The sequence below is a fragment of the Oncorhynchus mykiss genome, chromosome 8 (assembly GCF_013265735.2).
Source record: "Oncorhynchus mykiss isolate Arlee chromosome 8, USDA_OmykA_1.1, whole genome shotgun sequence".
Taxonomy (NCBI): domain Eukaryota; kingdom Metazoa; phylum Chordata; class Actinopteri; order Salmoniformes; family Salmonidae; genus Oncorhynchus; species Oncorhynchus mykiss.
In genome coordinates this window covers 70757175-70772339 of record NC_048572.1, presented here as the reverse complement: position 1 = coordinate 70772339, position 15165 = coordinate 70757175, and the positions used below count along the sequence as shown (strand labels likewise).

General features: G+C 39.6%; 1 protein-coding gene across 2 annotated transcripts; it reads right to left on the bottom strand.

The window, feature by feature from the left end:
* Positions 1–779: 779 nt before the first annotated feature.
* LOC110530464 (microtubule-associated protein RP/EB family member 2) lies at positions 780–14336 on the bottom strand. Of its 2 annotated transcripts, none has more exons than XM_021613542.2 (7): positions 14203–14336; positions 4540–4667; positions 3825–3970; positions 3391–3610; positions 2024–2187; positions 1378–1536; positions 780–1084 (listed from the first exon to the last, which is right to left on the bottom strand). In XM_021613542.2, exons 2-7 carry the CDS (start codon positions 4658–4660, stop codon positions 998–1000), a joined length of 897 nt encoding a protein of 298 aa, XP_021469217.1. In that variant the 5' UTR covers positions 4661–4667; positions 14203–14336; the 3' UTR covers positions 780–997. The 2 variants fall into 2 exon arrangements, with proteins under 2 accessions (XP_021469217.1, XP_021469216.1); XM_021613541.2 differs by lacking the exon at positions 14203–14336 and adding an exon at positions 6468–6717.
* Between the last annotated feature and the right edge of the window lie 829 nt (positions 14337–15165).

Genomic DNA, 15165 nt, shown 5'->3' with positions numbered 1-15165 from the left:
ACAATGCAAAACGTTATGTTTGGCGTAAAAGCAACACAGCTCATCACCATGAACACACCATCCCACTGTCAAACATGGTGGTGGCAGCATCATGGTTTGGGCCTGCTTTTCTTCAGCAGGGACAGGGAAGATGGTTAAAATTGATGGGAAGATGGATGGAGCCAAATACAGGACCATTCTGGAAGAAAACCTGATGGAGTCTGCAAAAGACCTGAGACTGGGATGGAGATTTGTCTTCCAACAAGACAATGATCCAAAACATAAAGCAAAATCTACAATGGAATGGTACAAAAATAAACATATCCAGGTGTTAGAATGGCCAAGTCAAAGTCCAGACCTGAATCCAATCGAGAATCTGTGGAAAGAACTGAAAACTGCTGTTCACAAATGCTCTCCATCCAACCTCACTGAGCTCGAGCTGTTTTGCAAGGAGGAATGGGAAAAAATGTCAGTCTCTCGATGTGCAAAACTGATAGACATACCCCAAGCGACTTACAGCTGTAATCGCAGCAAAAGGTGGCGCTACAAAGTATTAACTTAAGGGGGCTGAATAATTTTGCACGCCCAATTTTTCTGTTTTTTATTTGTTAAAAAAGTTTGAAATATCCAATAAATGTCGTTCCACTTCATGATTGTGTCCCACTTGTTGTTGATTCTTCACAAAAAAATACAGTTTTATATCTTTGTTTGAAGCCTGAAATGTGGCAAAAGGTCGCAAAGTTCAAGGGGGCCGAATACTTTCGCAAGGCACTGTATATATATATATATATATATATATATATATATATATAAAATAAACTAGGGTCATGTTTCTTTGCATGAGGTTGTTTCATGTGCTCAGTCTTCAGGAGAACAAAAAAAATAAACAAACCACGAGGGGAAGAAAATACAAATGAGAAAAAAATAATAAAAAATAAAACCTGTAACAAAATTCTCACAAAACAAAAGGGCATGGCGTTGTGGTGGGGCCCGGGGCAAGAACAAGGAGTGATGGCAGTCAGTACTCATCCTGCTGATCATCAGGAACATCCTCTTCATGGACCCCTGGATCCACATCTTCTCCATCCACCTCTCCTGCACCTTCCTGAAGGGACACAAGCAGTCATAACAAAATGTCAGGGCCAGAGCCACCATAGGTCTTTTCAAGTAATTAACAGCACCAGCAACCTAAATCAATTGATCAATCAAACAAAGGCCTGTGATTACAAAGAAAATGAGGTCCTTGAACAATTAGCAAAACCTTTGCTATCCAATCCAGTACCAACCTTCTAGAACCTAAAACAAACGTTGCACAACAGCAACCCACACCCAATCGCCTCTGGGAAATTCCTATGAATGATCAATCAATGAAGAGCCAATCAAATACAGCCGACTGACCTGTTCGTCTGCAGAGTACAGAATCTCCATTAGCCGCTCCACGAACTGGGCGCTCTCCTGACCTTGTTCCTGTGCCAGGACTTCCACATCCCGCAGCTTTCCAAAGTAAAAGTCCCTCTCCTTCTCCACACCCTCAAGTGCAAGTTTTAATGTGTTCACCTGTACACAAAATGAGGAAAAGTAGTATTAGTATCATACAGACAAGTTGATATTACTATCATCTATTTGTTTTACTTCACACACCACAATTTTCTTTGTGTGGAAACTGTTTTGTATAATGATGTGCAGTATTAATGATTTTTCCCTTGTCAATAAAATACAAAATGGTCACAAAGTTGGACAGCGCACCATCTTAAAAATCTAGCTGTAATACACCACTGTTCCTCTGATCCCCAACCGCTTATTACTTGGATCGTTTTCATGTTTAGGGTTTAACAGTAATCTAATCCTTGGAAAATCAGGATTATGGAATGATCATTCAATGCAGTTTGTAATTACTTGTCATATTGGTTTTGTCAAAAACAATACATACATATCCTTCTTACAAATCTAAACAGTGAGTCCAACTTAGATATATTAAATTGTAATGACGCTGTTGTAGTAACATATATTACGTTGTAATTATTCTGTAGTAGTGACTTTATACCTGGTCGTTGAGCCCTGTGACCTGTGCTTCCAGTTCCCGCTCTCCTTTGGCCGGAGTTGTCGTTGGAGTTGCAACTGGGATTCTTTTCGCTGAAGAGGGTCTGGAGGATGGATGGGGGCTGCAGGGGTTTTGTTTCGGAGTTGTTGCACTTGCCCTGGTGGCTCCTGAACACAAAGATATGTCAGAAAATGTAAATAATCTGGTCATGTCAGGGTGTTCACACTTGGTCCCTTCCAGCCAATTTCTGTGAACTCACCTCGGTTTGTTAATTTTTCATTCAGTGTGAACACTGACTTGCCTAGTTAAATAAAGGTAAAATTTAAAAAAGGAACTCAGACCCTCAAAAGAGCCCCTGAAGTGAACCAAACTGAGACCATCAAGGGGTGGTCTGAGTTCGGTTCGCTTGAATTCCGTGGTCCGGTTCCCGTTTTTAGGGCAATGCGAACCCAAAGCTTCCCAGGTTCGCTTGTCATTATTACTGCACTACAATAATGCAACACCGTTTCCCCTGCCATAATCCCTCACATTGGTGCTACAAAAGAGAAAAGATAAGGTTAGTGGAAAAAAACGTGTGCCGTTTTTGGATATTGATTAGCGATTGTCAAGAACGCAGAGAAATTCCAAATTATGTGTGGAGTTTTGTACTGACACGACGTTCAGATTATTTGTTTGCACTATGTGATCTATATGCTAAGAAAGCTTCATACGCTGTTTATTTCGTTTGTGGGGTTTGAATAATGTGAGAAGACAACATACTTGGCAATAATCACAACATAGGATACAAAATCAAGAGACGTGCTATCCGGGATCGTTGGGACGTCCCAACTCTGACGTTACCCCATGGAAGTTAACATTTAAAATAGTTAAGGGTTAAGGAAAGGTAAGGGTTAAGGTTAGGATTTAGGGTAGGAACGTCCCAAAGAGCCTCGATAGCACTAAGCATAAAATCAACTGGCAAAAGAGTTGAGTTCTTATTCAAAGGCATGGGCAGTGTGAATACAAAAATAACAGTTATTTTGCCTTTTCTTTTTACCCCAGAGTAAAGAGGACTGATATAGGTTCATTAAAGAGGACTATATGAACATAAACTACATAAACAATGTCTGTTGTCCAGAGGGGTGTCCTACAAAACAGGATCAATGAGTTAGCAGGCTAACTTTGATAAACAACCAGAATTAAACAAATGTTCTGGTTCATTAAGAAAGCTAAACTTATGTGTTTTTGGTTGTTGAGTCAGTTAGACCATGCTCATTTCAAGCACATCTTTAAAAAACAACAACATTATTTCCTAATATTTAGGCAAGTTATCTGGCTAACACATTGATCCTGCTTTCTATTAGTTAGACCCCTCAGGTAGCTGGTCTTACCTGCAGTGGGGGAGCTGGCTGCGTGGTGTTGGGACTTTTTTGGCAGGTTGAAGATCTGCTCACCGGGGTCAGGTGGGGGGATGGCATCCTGACCCTGTCTGGCCTGAAGTGGGTCGTAATCCTTACCGTCATAGTTGGCATCAAAGAACCTCTTAAACCACTGGATGAAGTCAAGGTTGTCCTGAAATCTGGCTTTCACAAGCTTCTCCACAGGAATAATCTTTAAAGAGGAGAAGTGGAAATAAATTATCAAGATAAACAATTACCCCAATTATTTTAATAATCTGGACCTCATGTGACTTGACAAATTAGAAGGGAAAAAAATGAAGGAACTTTGTGTGTGTTCTATCTAATATAGCCTTGCCAATGCAACTAACTGTCATTAGCAGCTACGGTAGGTCACGTCAGGACACTACTTGGCCTCATCCTCTCACCTTGTCCACATTCATTCTCTTGAAAGAGGCCTGCAGCAGCTTGAAGTTATGAATGTACTCATGCTCGAATTTAGCCTGGAACTTAACCTTCTTAAGATGGACGCAACCAGGGAACAGCAAATCCATGAACTGGCAGTAGGCTGCTCCTAGAAGGGAATTGAGATGTGTGACAAAAATTACTGCTTGTTTCTCTTCTGATACAAGTGCAAACAAATTATATTTTTCAGGCACATGCTTGATGGAAATGTGTCACTGTACTGCCATTAGCAAACCTGTGCACAACACATCCTTTCAATTAAAAGACACAGACTAGAGACCATGGAATTAGTACCATTAGCACACCTTGCGACAGGACTGTGTGTGGTTCAGGAGAGATTGGATTACTTGGGGTAGCCATGGCATGGTAGGCACAGCAAGTGCGCAAACTAGTTTTATTAATAGCACAGTCCGTCTTCTCTGTCAAGAGCAAGGTTAGGTTAGGAGCAAGGTTGGGGTTACACCAGGTTTCTTTGATTATACATATTACTATGCCTATTAGAGGGTTATCAGCAGAAGTTGGGCATATAAGAGAGGAAAAGAATGGCCATCTGTTTCTCATCCAATACCTATAGTATCATCCTGCATCTCCCTTCTTATGCTAGGCCTATATCCTGAGGTCCTTGGTTCTGGGAGGAAGCACAGTTTGCAGCAGAGTTAAGAGGGTAATTATTCGTACCTGAGGAAAGCTGCTCCACTTTAGTGTAGTTCAGACCGAGAAGATCATTAACCCAGGCAGTGATATCATGCCTGCTCATAGTCTCCTGGGTTATTGAGGTAGAATATACGTTGACCGCCATCCCCCAACTGCAAAAGACAGGAAGGCATCTCTGTCAGTTATAATTCACTTTCTACAAAACATTACCATCTCAAAATAAGGAAAAAAAATTGTATCCCCTTTACATAATGGTTAGCCAACATTCTGTACACACAATTGTTGACCAACAGATAAAAGCCTGCATATCATTTTCAACTACTGCCATTAAAAGATTAAGCAAGGCAGACAACAACAATACAAACCATCAAGGGGAAACTCACTGATTTGACAGCAAGCAAGTAAACATAGTCATATAACCACAGCTACTAGATACTGTACGAAATTAAGCCAAGGTCTAGTAATGTGATAACATGTTAGTAACACATATATAAAAATAAAGGATGTCCAATTAAAACAGCAATGGATACAAACACTATCAACACTAAACATGCAAATACACTCATAACAGGAGAGGGCTCAAACAAATACGGAAAAAGCATTCAGAAGAGTATTGAATTTGAGTGAAGTTTGAGTATAGTTGTACTACAAATCTACATGTGATGAGGAGACATTGCATGAGGATATAAAAAAACGTATCTTCATAATGAAGCTGGCTATTGTGAGTTTTAAGAAACATCAATGGAGCAAAGTGAAATTAACATGGTGTAAGCTCTCACAGTGCAAACAAATAGCATGAATAGTATAATGTGTGAAACTGTTGATAACCATAGTGATCACAGTAACTTCAAACATGGTCTTTGACGAGTGTAGCCTACATTATGCAAGAACATTGTAAAAGTGCAACAAAATAGCGCTTTTCACCGCTTTGGTATTATTTCATTCTAAATGATGAGGCTGGAACCCATAATGTCAAAATGTAAGACCCGAGTTGTTATTGCACCATTTCATATTCTCAGATGAGTATCAGAAATAAAAAACGGGCCTACTAATGTCTAGTGTTCTATCGCTCCACCATACCAAACACTTAGCTAATAATCTTACATCCCACTGTCACAGATAACAAGAAGGGCTGGCCACTTAGCGGCAGACGGACAATGCATTTCCATTACGGTAACAGCTAACGTTAGGCTACAATTACATCAAGCGCATAATTTATTCCAATGACCCAAACTGACCAAATTTGGACTGGAGTTTCGGTTTCGAACTATCCTATTTCATTGATTTCGCAATGATAAAAAGGACAGCCGTTCTCGTGTCAACAAAGCGGATGTACTGCTAGCTTTGTTAGCCAGTTAGCTCATTGGCTATACTTGACCCAGACAGAAGAGCTTATCATTTGAACAGACTGGTTTTATAACCATGTCATATAATACAAGGAATAACTAAGACAGTAAAGGTGCCCCTTTTCCCAGAACACACGATTAGGTAGGGTTTGGACCAACAAAAATAGTATAGCAGCTACTTGCAATCATTAACGTTATAGTCAAGACAGTGACTGTGTATGTGATAATGGAGCAAGCTAACGGGGTAGTCTTTCTGACAACGGTCTTATTTCCAACTCGCCACATAATTTGTGCCGTTTTATCACTGTAAATGTCACGTATTTCGCTTTGGCAGAATTGTTAACTTGCAGAGGCCTCCTGAAAACGATTTAACCCATGATTAAGAAACAGCACGTACATGTTGGATTTGATAATGACAAGTCACCAAGAAGGCAATACATGCACTATTGCACGAGCCGATTCATTGTAACGGAATCGAAATAGCACTAGACCGTGGCATGGAAAACATTCAATGCTCGTGAAACAAATGTTCAGGGTTTTGCAGCAACCTTGTGCTCAAAGCCTTGCTATGAAACCACGCCAACTGCGGCATTTGCACTGATTTACCTGTAGGCGCGCTCTCCTCGCACTGTATTTTTTCTGTAAGGAATGCAGTTGGATCCGTCCGTTGGGATGATGTCGTTGTTATTCTCTCCATTTGGGGACAGTGCTTGGGTGGGACCAGGCATTGGGTCTCTAAAATATTGAACAGATTATCTGCTCTCTCTCTCTATGAAAGGACGATGCAATATAAAGTGACGCACCTCGGGCTCGTTCTCTAGTCTGCTTATTCTTCACAAATCTGTCTCTGGTGACGTCACTGCACCCTAACCAACCACGTGACTGATGGGGTGGCGGTGCGCTTCTTGGAAGGTGGACGGCGAATTCCACTAATATAAACGAAGGGACATAGGGACCCTTTCTCACTCAAACGCAAAATGTTTTGTTTATTTCGTGCCTCGGAGTTAATAGCAATAGGTGGCCTACTTGAAGACATTTAAATGCCAGGCCTTTATAATAAAATTATGCATCTATTGTGCTTCTTGGTTTTCTATATTCTCATTATTTGGGCGAGTGAGAATTCAATTGCTTGTTGGATTTAATTTACATAACAATATTAATGGTTATTATATTGCTGAAATGCAGAAGAATAATAGTGGATCTGTGACTGGGACATATGGGACCAATTCTAGTTATTTTTTTTATTTTGCATACTGGTAAGCAGTTTCATTAATGTTGCACTGAAAACCAACCCTCTGATGGCTAGCACTGAGTATTAACCAATTTATTTATTTTTAGTTTCCAAAAACAACTAATTGATTGATGTTGGTTCAATTACTTAAATTCAATTTTGTTCTATTTTTCTGTGAGCTCAATGCTTTAAATAACAGGCCAACAGTCTACATAGTTTAGCTGTGGTAATTAACTACAATAACCATCATCTATTGCATACCTACTTGTCCAGTCTGTTTATTTTATGCCTGCTACATTAAGTGGGACAGACACTTAGAATAGAGAAAAATGTGCAATGGAGAGGTATAGTGAGCAGTTGTTTCACGAGGTCTCTCTCCCTAAAAATACATTATCCAAGTATTTGATAGTTGGTATTCAGCAGTTATAAAAGTATGCCTTATTTACTTTGAACTACTAAAATAGTGTTGTCAGACAGCATAGGCAGTAGCTCTATAGAGATGAGATGACTTACAATAAAATAAAGTAATTGACAAAAACAAATGCAATATGCAGAACTGAAATATTTTATAAAAGTCATGTGAATAAATTATGGTGAATAAGTGATAAGCAGTAATGGGACTTTTAATTGTTTTATTCTGTGTTGTTACAGCATTCAACCACATAATGCATAGGGCATTTCACGCAAAAGAAAATAGAAACCAAAAACCTGATTTTTAAAAATGTTGATAATCGAACTGACCTCAAAAAAGGACTAATCGCTCCGCACTATGGCTTAAAAGGATTGCCTTCTAAAGTGCTGTACTACAATCACAAGTAGCAGAACAAAAGCCTGTTGTTGTTAGCCATACTATAAGGTACAGGACCAACCTTGGTCCTGGAGAGCTACTGAGCGTATGCTGGCTTCCGTTCCAACCCAGCACTAACTCTGATTCATCTACTGGTAATAAATAGATTAGTTGAAACAGAATACCTGTATATAGGCCAGTTTATCAATTAGCTCAACTGAAACTTGTCATTTTGCTGAGACAGTACCTACCACAACTAATATATATATATATATATACACACACACACACACATACACACTGCTCAAAAAAATAAAGGGAACACTAAAATAACACATCCTAGATCTGAATGAATGAAAAATTGGGCGTGCAAAATTATTCAGCCCACTTAAGTTAATACTTTGTAGCGCCACCTTTTGCTGCGATTACAGCTGTAAGTCGCTTGGGGTATGTCTCTATCAGTTTTGCACATCGAGAGACTGACATTTTTTCCCATTCCTCCTTGCAAAACAGCTTGAGCTCAGTGAGGTTGGATGGAGAGCATTTGTGAACAGCAGTTTTCAGTTTTTTCCACAGATTCTCGATTGGATTCAGGTCTGGACTTTGACTTGGCCATTCTAACACCTGGATATGTTTATTTTTGAACCATTCCATTGTAGATTTTGCTTTATGTTTTGGATCATTGTCTTGTTGGAAGACAAATCTCCATCCCAGTCTCAGGTCTTTTGCAGACTCCATCAGGTTCTTCCAGAATGGTCCTGTATTTGGCTCCATCCATCTTCCCATCAATTTTAACCATCTTCCCTGTCCCTGCTGAAAAAAAGCAGGACCAAACCATGATGCTGCCACCACCATGTTTGACAGTGGGGATGGTGTGTTCAGCTGTGTTGCTTTTACGCCAAACATAACGTTTTGCATTGTTGCCAAAAAGTTCCATTTTGGTTTCATGTGACCAGAGCACCTTCTTCCACGTTTGGTGTGTCTCCCAGGTGGCTTGTGGCAAACTTTAAACGACACTTTTTATGGATATCTGCATGTGCATTTATACGGAGACTTTATTACACACAGGTGGATTGTATTTATCATCATTAGTCATTTAGGTCAACATTGGATAATTCAGAGATCCTCACTGAACTTCTGGAGAGAGTTTGCTGCACTGAAAGTAAAGGGGCTGAATAATTTTGCACGCCCAATTTTTCAGTTTTTGATTTGTTAAAAAAGTTTGAAATATCCAATAAATGCCGTTCCACTTCATGATTGTGTCCCACTTGTTGATTCTTCACAAAAAAATACAGGTTTATATCTTTATGTTTGAAGCCTGAAATGTGGCAAAAGGTCGCAAAGTTCAAGGGGGCCGAATACTTTCGCAAGGCACTCTGTCTGTGTGTGTGTGTATGTGTGTGTATATTTATTTTATTTATTTTACCTTTATTTTACTAGGCAAGTCAGTTAAGAACAAATTCTTATTTTCAATGACGGCCTAGGAACAGTGGGTTAACTGCCTGTTCAGGGGCAGAACGACAGATTTGTACCTTGTCAGCTCGGGGGTTTGAACTTGCAACCTTCCAGTTACTAGTCCAACGCTCTAACCACTAGGCTACCCTGCCTTGCGAAATTATTCGGCCCCCTTGAACTTTGCGACCTTTTGCCACATTTCAGGCTTCAAACATAAAGATATAAAACTGTATTTTTTGTGAAGAATCAACAACAAGTGGGACACAATCATGAAGTGGAACGACATTTATTGGATATTTCAAACTTTTTTAACAAATCAAAAACTGAAAAATTGGGCGTGCAAAATTATTCAGCCCCTTTACTTTCAGTGCAGCAAACTCTCTCCAGAAGTTCAGTGAGGATCTCTGAATGATCCAATGTTGACCTAAATGACTAATGATGATAAATACAATCCACCTGTGTGTAATCAAGTCTCCGTATAAATGCACATGCACTGTGATAGTCTCAGAGGTCCGTTAAAAGCGCAGAGAGCATCATGAAGAACAAGGAACACACCAGGCAGGTCCGAGATACTGTTGTGAAGAAGTTTAGAGCCGGATTTGGATAAAAAAAGATTTCCCAAGCTTTAAACATCCCAAGGAGCACTGTACAAGCGATAATATTGAAATGGAAGGAGTATCAGACCACTGCAAATCTACCAAGACCTGGCAGTCCCTCTAAACTTTCAACTCATACAAGGAGAAGACTGATCAGAGATGCAGCCAAGAGGCCCATGATCACTCTGGATGAACTGCAGAGATCTACAGCTGAGGTGGGAGACTCTGTCCATAGGACAGCAATCAGTCGTATATTGCACAAATCTGGCCTTTATGGAAGAGTGGCAAGAAGAAAGCCATTTCTTAAAGATATCCATAAAAAGTGTTGTTTAAAGTTTGCCACAAGCCACCTGGGAGACACACCAAACATGTGGAAGAAGGTGCTCTGGTCAGATGAAACCAAAATGTAACTTTTTGGCAACAATGCAAAACGTTATGTTTGGCGTAAAAGCAACACCCTGAACACATCATCATGGTTTGGGCCTGCTTTTATTCAGCAGGGACAGGGAAGATGGTTAAAATTGATGGGAAGATGGATGGAGCCAAATACAGGACCATTCTGGAAGAAAACCTGATGGAGTCTGCAAAAGACCTGAGACTGGGACAGAAATTTGTCTTCCAACAAGACAATGATCCAAAACATAAAGCAAAATCTACAATGGAATGGTTCAAAAATAAACATATCCAGTTGTTAGAATGGCCAAGTCAAAGTCCAGACCTGAATCCAATCGAGAATCTGTGGAAAGAACTGAAAACTGCTGTTCACAAATGCTCTCCATCCAACCTCACTGAGCTCGAGCTGTTTTGCAAGGAGGAATGGGAAAAAATGTCAGTCTCTCGATGTGCAAAACTGATAGAGACATACCCCAAGCGACTTACAGCTGTAATCGCAGCAAAAGGTGGCGCTACAAAGTATTAACTTAAGGGGGCTGAATAATTTTGCACGCCCAATTTTTCAGTTTTTGATTTGTTAAAAAAAGTTTGAAATATCCAATAAATGTCATTCCACTTCATGATTGTGTCCCACTTGTTGTTGATTCTTCACAAAAAAATACAGTTTTATATCTTTATGTTTGAAGCCTGAAATGTGGCAAAAGGTCGCAAAGTTCAAGGGGGCCGAATACTTTCGCAAGGCACTGTATATATATATATATATATATATATATATATATATATATATATATATATATATATATATATATATATATATATATATATATATGAGGGCTGCACTGTCCCACTAACACACCACATGGCAGGCTGTACCCCTACTTCCGCCAGATGCCTCTAATTCTTACGTCATTTGTCAAGTTGGTGTCCTACTGTAATCTGCCGAGACGGTGAGACACTTGTGTCCCCCGGCGACCAGTTCGTTCAGAAAACATCCTCCATTCAGTTTGCAAATGTGTCGGTTACTTGGTTTCCTTCTTGACTTGATTTAAATGGTGCGCCTGTCTAAAAACAAAACTGGGAAAATATACATACACTCTTAATAAAACCCCTTTTCCCACCACCATACTAGTGGCTAATGCCACTTCCTGATGTTGCGTACACTGTTCAGCCAGGGGTAAACAGATTGCTGAATGCAGTACACAACATCCGGAAGCAGCATTAACCACTAACACGGTGGTGGAAATAGTGTTTTAAGACAGAACGCATATTTTCCTGTTTTTTTAAGCTGGTGGCCCATTAAATCGACTTGAAGTGGAAACCGGCACATTTTCAGCCTGGTTTAAGATATACCTTGCTCTAGGGCACAACGGTTGTAGGTTGTATCAGAGATAGTGATGCCAGAAACCTCTGGTTGCCAGTTGACTGATTACTGTGAATCCCGCAAGATTCTTTCAGTGTCAGACGTAAGCCATGATTGCAACCCTCAGATTACCAGTCATTCTCTAACTGCCACCCTGCCAAACCCTCAGGTGTTAGTGCTGGGCTAGAACAAAAGCCTGCTGCCTTGAGTCTCCATGACAGAAACACACTGTTACAGTCATGCAGAATTTATATACCTCAGGGAACAATAGACCTTTTTATTTTAGTATACAGTACCAGTCAAAAGTTTGGACACGTACTCATTCAAGGGTTTCTTTATTTGTACTATTTTCTACATTTTCTACATTGTAGAATAAAAGTGAAGACATCAAAACTACTAAATAACACATTTGGAATCATGTAGTAACCAAAAAAAGTGTTAGAGATTCTTCAAAGTAGCCACCCTTTGCCTCGATGACAGCTTTGCACACTCTTGGCATTCTCTCAACCAGCTTCATGAGGTAGTCACCTGGAATGCATTTCAATTAACAGGTGTGCCTTGTTAAAAGTAAAATTTGTGGAATTTCATTCCTTCTTCATGCATTTGAGCCAATCAGTTGTGTTGTGACAAGGTAGGGGTGGTATACAGAATATAGCCTTATTTGGTAAAAGAACAAGTCCATATTATGGCAAGAACAGCTCAAATAAGCAAAGACAAACAACAGTCAATTTCTTTAAGACATGAAGGTCAGTCAACGTGGAACATTAAGAACTTTTAAAGTTCATTCAAGTGCAGTCGCAAAAACCATCAAGTGCTATGATGAGAGGAAGGAAAGGAAGAACCAGAGTTACCTCTGCTGCAGATAAGTTCATTAGAGTTACTAGCTTCAGAAATTGAATTGAATCTGTCCTTTGGTCTGATGAATCCAAATTAAAAAAATTGGTTCCATCCACCTTGTGTTTGTGAGACGCAGAGTAGGTGAACGGATGATCTATACATGTGTAGTTCCCACATTGAAGCATGGAGGAGATGTGATGGTGTGGGGGTGCTTTGCTGGTGACATCATGTAATTTATTTAGAATTCAAGGGACACTTAACCAGCATGGCTACCATGACACCTCCAGGCTCTGTAAGTGCTATTTGACCAAGGAGAGTGATGAAGTGCTGCATTAGATGACCTGGCCTCCACAGTCACCTGGCCTCAACCCAATTGAGATGTTTGGGATGAGTTGGACTGCAGACTGAAGGAAAAGCAGCCAACAAATTCTCAGCATATGTGGTAACTCCTTCAAGACTGATGGAAAAGCATTCCATGTGAAACTGGTTGGGAGAAAGCTTTGCACACGCTTGGCAGTCACCAAGGCAAAGGGGGGGCTACTTTGAAGAATCTAAAATATATTGGTTACTACATGATTCCATGTGTGTTATTTCATAGTTTTGATGTCTTCACTATTATTGTACAATGTAGAAAATAGTAAAAATAAAGAAAACCCTTGAATGAACAAGTGTCCAAACTTTTGACTGGTATTGTATATGAATGAAATATAAGCCAGCCTGAGTAGTAATCCTCTGACAGTGCAAACGCTATTTATTATTGGTACAACTAGAACACAGTGTACTCCTCTGCGCACTGACTGAAGAAATATTCAGTCAGTGTACATATGCGCTCAAGAAAAGCAGGAATGAAAACATTGCCAAAGACACAACATGAAAACGTTCTGATGATTAAACACATAGCTGTTCTCCATCTCAAATTAACACCGGGCAAATATGGATAATGATGACTGCAGAAATCATAACATAAGGAAAAAATGCCAAGTTGAATTGGCCATTTCAGATCTCTTTTGCAGCTGCTTAGGGGCATCAGCTGTCTTGGACACCTAGCTGACTGGTACTGAATTACTGTATTGATTTGCACTGTACCATTGTGGTGCCATGCTGTTCAATGTTGTGTTAAACCAGAGCAGCAGTCAGCACAGTGTACAAATGAAGAAGTTTATCTCTGGTGGCTGAGACTTGTCAAAGGACTTCATAGCTGAATATCTTCTTTTTTTTTTACAAGCATTATCTTGTTTTTTGATATCCACGTTGTTGTAGAGAGTTTTGGTTACAATTTGCAGTCCCCTTTCTCGCGGGAAGTGGATCAAATGTGCAAAGTGTCACATACTAAAAAGACACACACAAACCAAAGTGAAAGTGGAGTAGTGAGTGAAACTTCCAAACTAGTAGGTGGCTAGCTGTCAAACCAAACATAGTTAGCATGCTAGCTAGCTGGCTAATCAATGTATACCGGTAGCTAGCACTACCACGGTAACGTACACTGCTGGACTAGCAAGCTAGCAATAATTACAAGCCCACTTTGACAGAAACCGGTAGCCAACATATACAGTATTAACCACATTACATCGAGTACAATTCAACAATATACTGAGGTGTACAGCCCGCCATACATGTCATAAAACATGTTCAACAAGTTTGACAAAAAAAATCACATTGCAACCGTAGATTTTTTGACTCACCAGTGAACTCAGATTTCAGGTTATTCGGTGTTCAAAAGCTGCTATTTTCCTGAGTCACCCCACCCTCTTTCCACTCATTGTAGGAGCTGATGACGCCGATAACGTACACATGTTTCATTCGACAAAGAACCAGCGTTGCTGAAGCCGATTGGCTTGATTGTAACATCTGGTGTGATTTCGACCAGTCATAACTTGATGCGTTGCTCATTGTGTACAACTGACAGCTAATGTACGCGTGCATTGGAGTTGCCTCTGCACTCTCCTTTTTTAGTAACATGATAATGCATTCCTTTTAGTATTACACAATAAGACAATATGCAATGTATACAGAGAAAATGCAGTATGTCATTGAATTTCTAATTCTTATTTTTTATTTATTTCATTTTTCTTTTAAATTATCCAACTTGTACTTTTGTACTTCAAATGAAGGGTTTCACCTTCAAGATTCCTATACCACATTGGATATGACAAGACTTATCTTGTTTCCAAATGTGCAAAATGTGCTTGACTGCAATAAGTGGTCTGCATACTGAGCTCCTTGATTTGTTTGTAAGAAGTTAACAGTTTAGCAGATCAGATTTCCCCTTAGCATTTCCCTTAGCACACAGCAATTATATAAGGGGCACTAAAAATATATCTCATATATTTGGCAAGTCATGATGTATCATTATCAAAATGATGTAGTCTTGGTGCCAGTTCCTAGGTACAAATTAAGCTCAATGAATCATCTCCATTAAGAATGCTTTTTAGTCATTTTTAGAATTTGTATTGTACCCAACTGGTTGGACCACTGCTTGTAGGAACAGCCTGGTTTCAAGACTAGATGTAACATAGTACATGTAAATCCAGGACACTCAAATTAGTAAGATTTGTTATGTTTGGTATAGTTACATAAGACAGAAGGATAAGGCAAAAACAAAAATGTTGGGTAATTATGGAACTACTTGCTATTTTGCAACTAAA

What these genes read in the sequence shown, in the direction of transcription:
- LOC110530464 (XM_021613541.2), bottom strand. Translation starts at nt 6,589, where the DNA reads ATGCCTGGTCCCACCCAAGCACTGTCCCCAAATGGAGAGAATAACAAC. An exon ending in AGTGGAGCAGCTTTCCTCAG is followed by an intron (nt 3,971 to 4,539) that starts GTACGAATAATT and finishes ATTCCCTTCTAG; the next exon opens with GAGCAGCCTACTGCCAGTTC. An exon ending in AGCCAGCTCCCCCACTGCAG is followed by an intron (nt 2,188 to 3,390) that starts GTAAGACCAGCT and finishes CTTTGTGTTCAG; the next exon opens with GAGCCACCAGGGCAAGTGCA.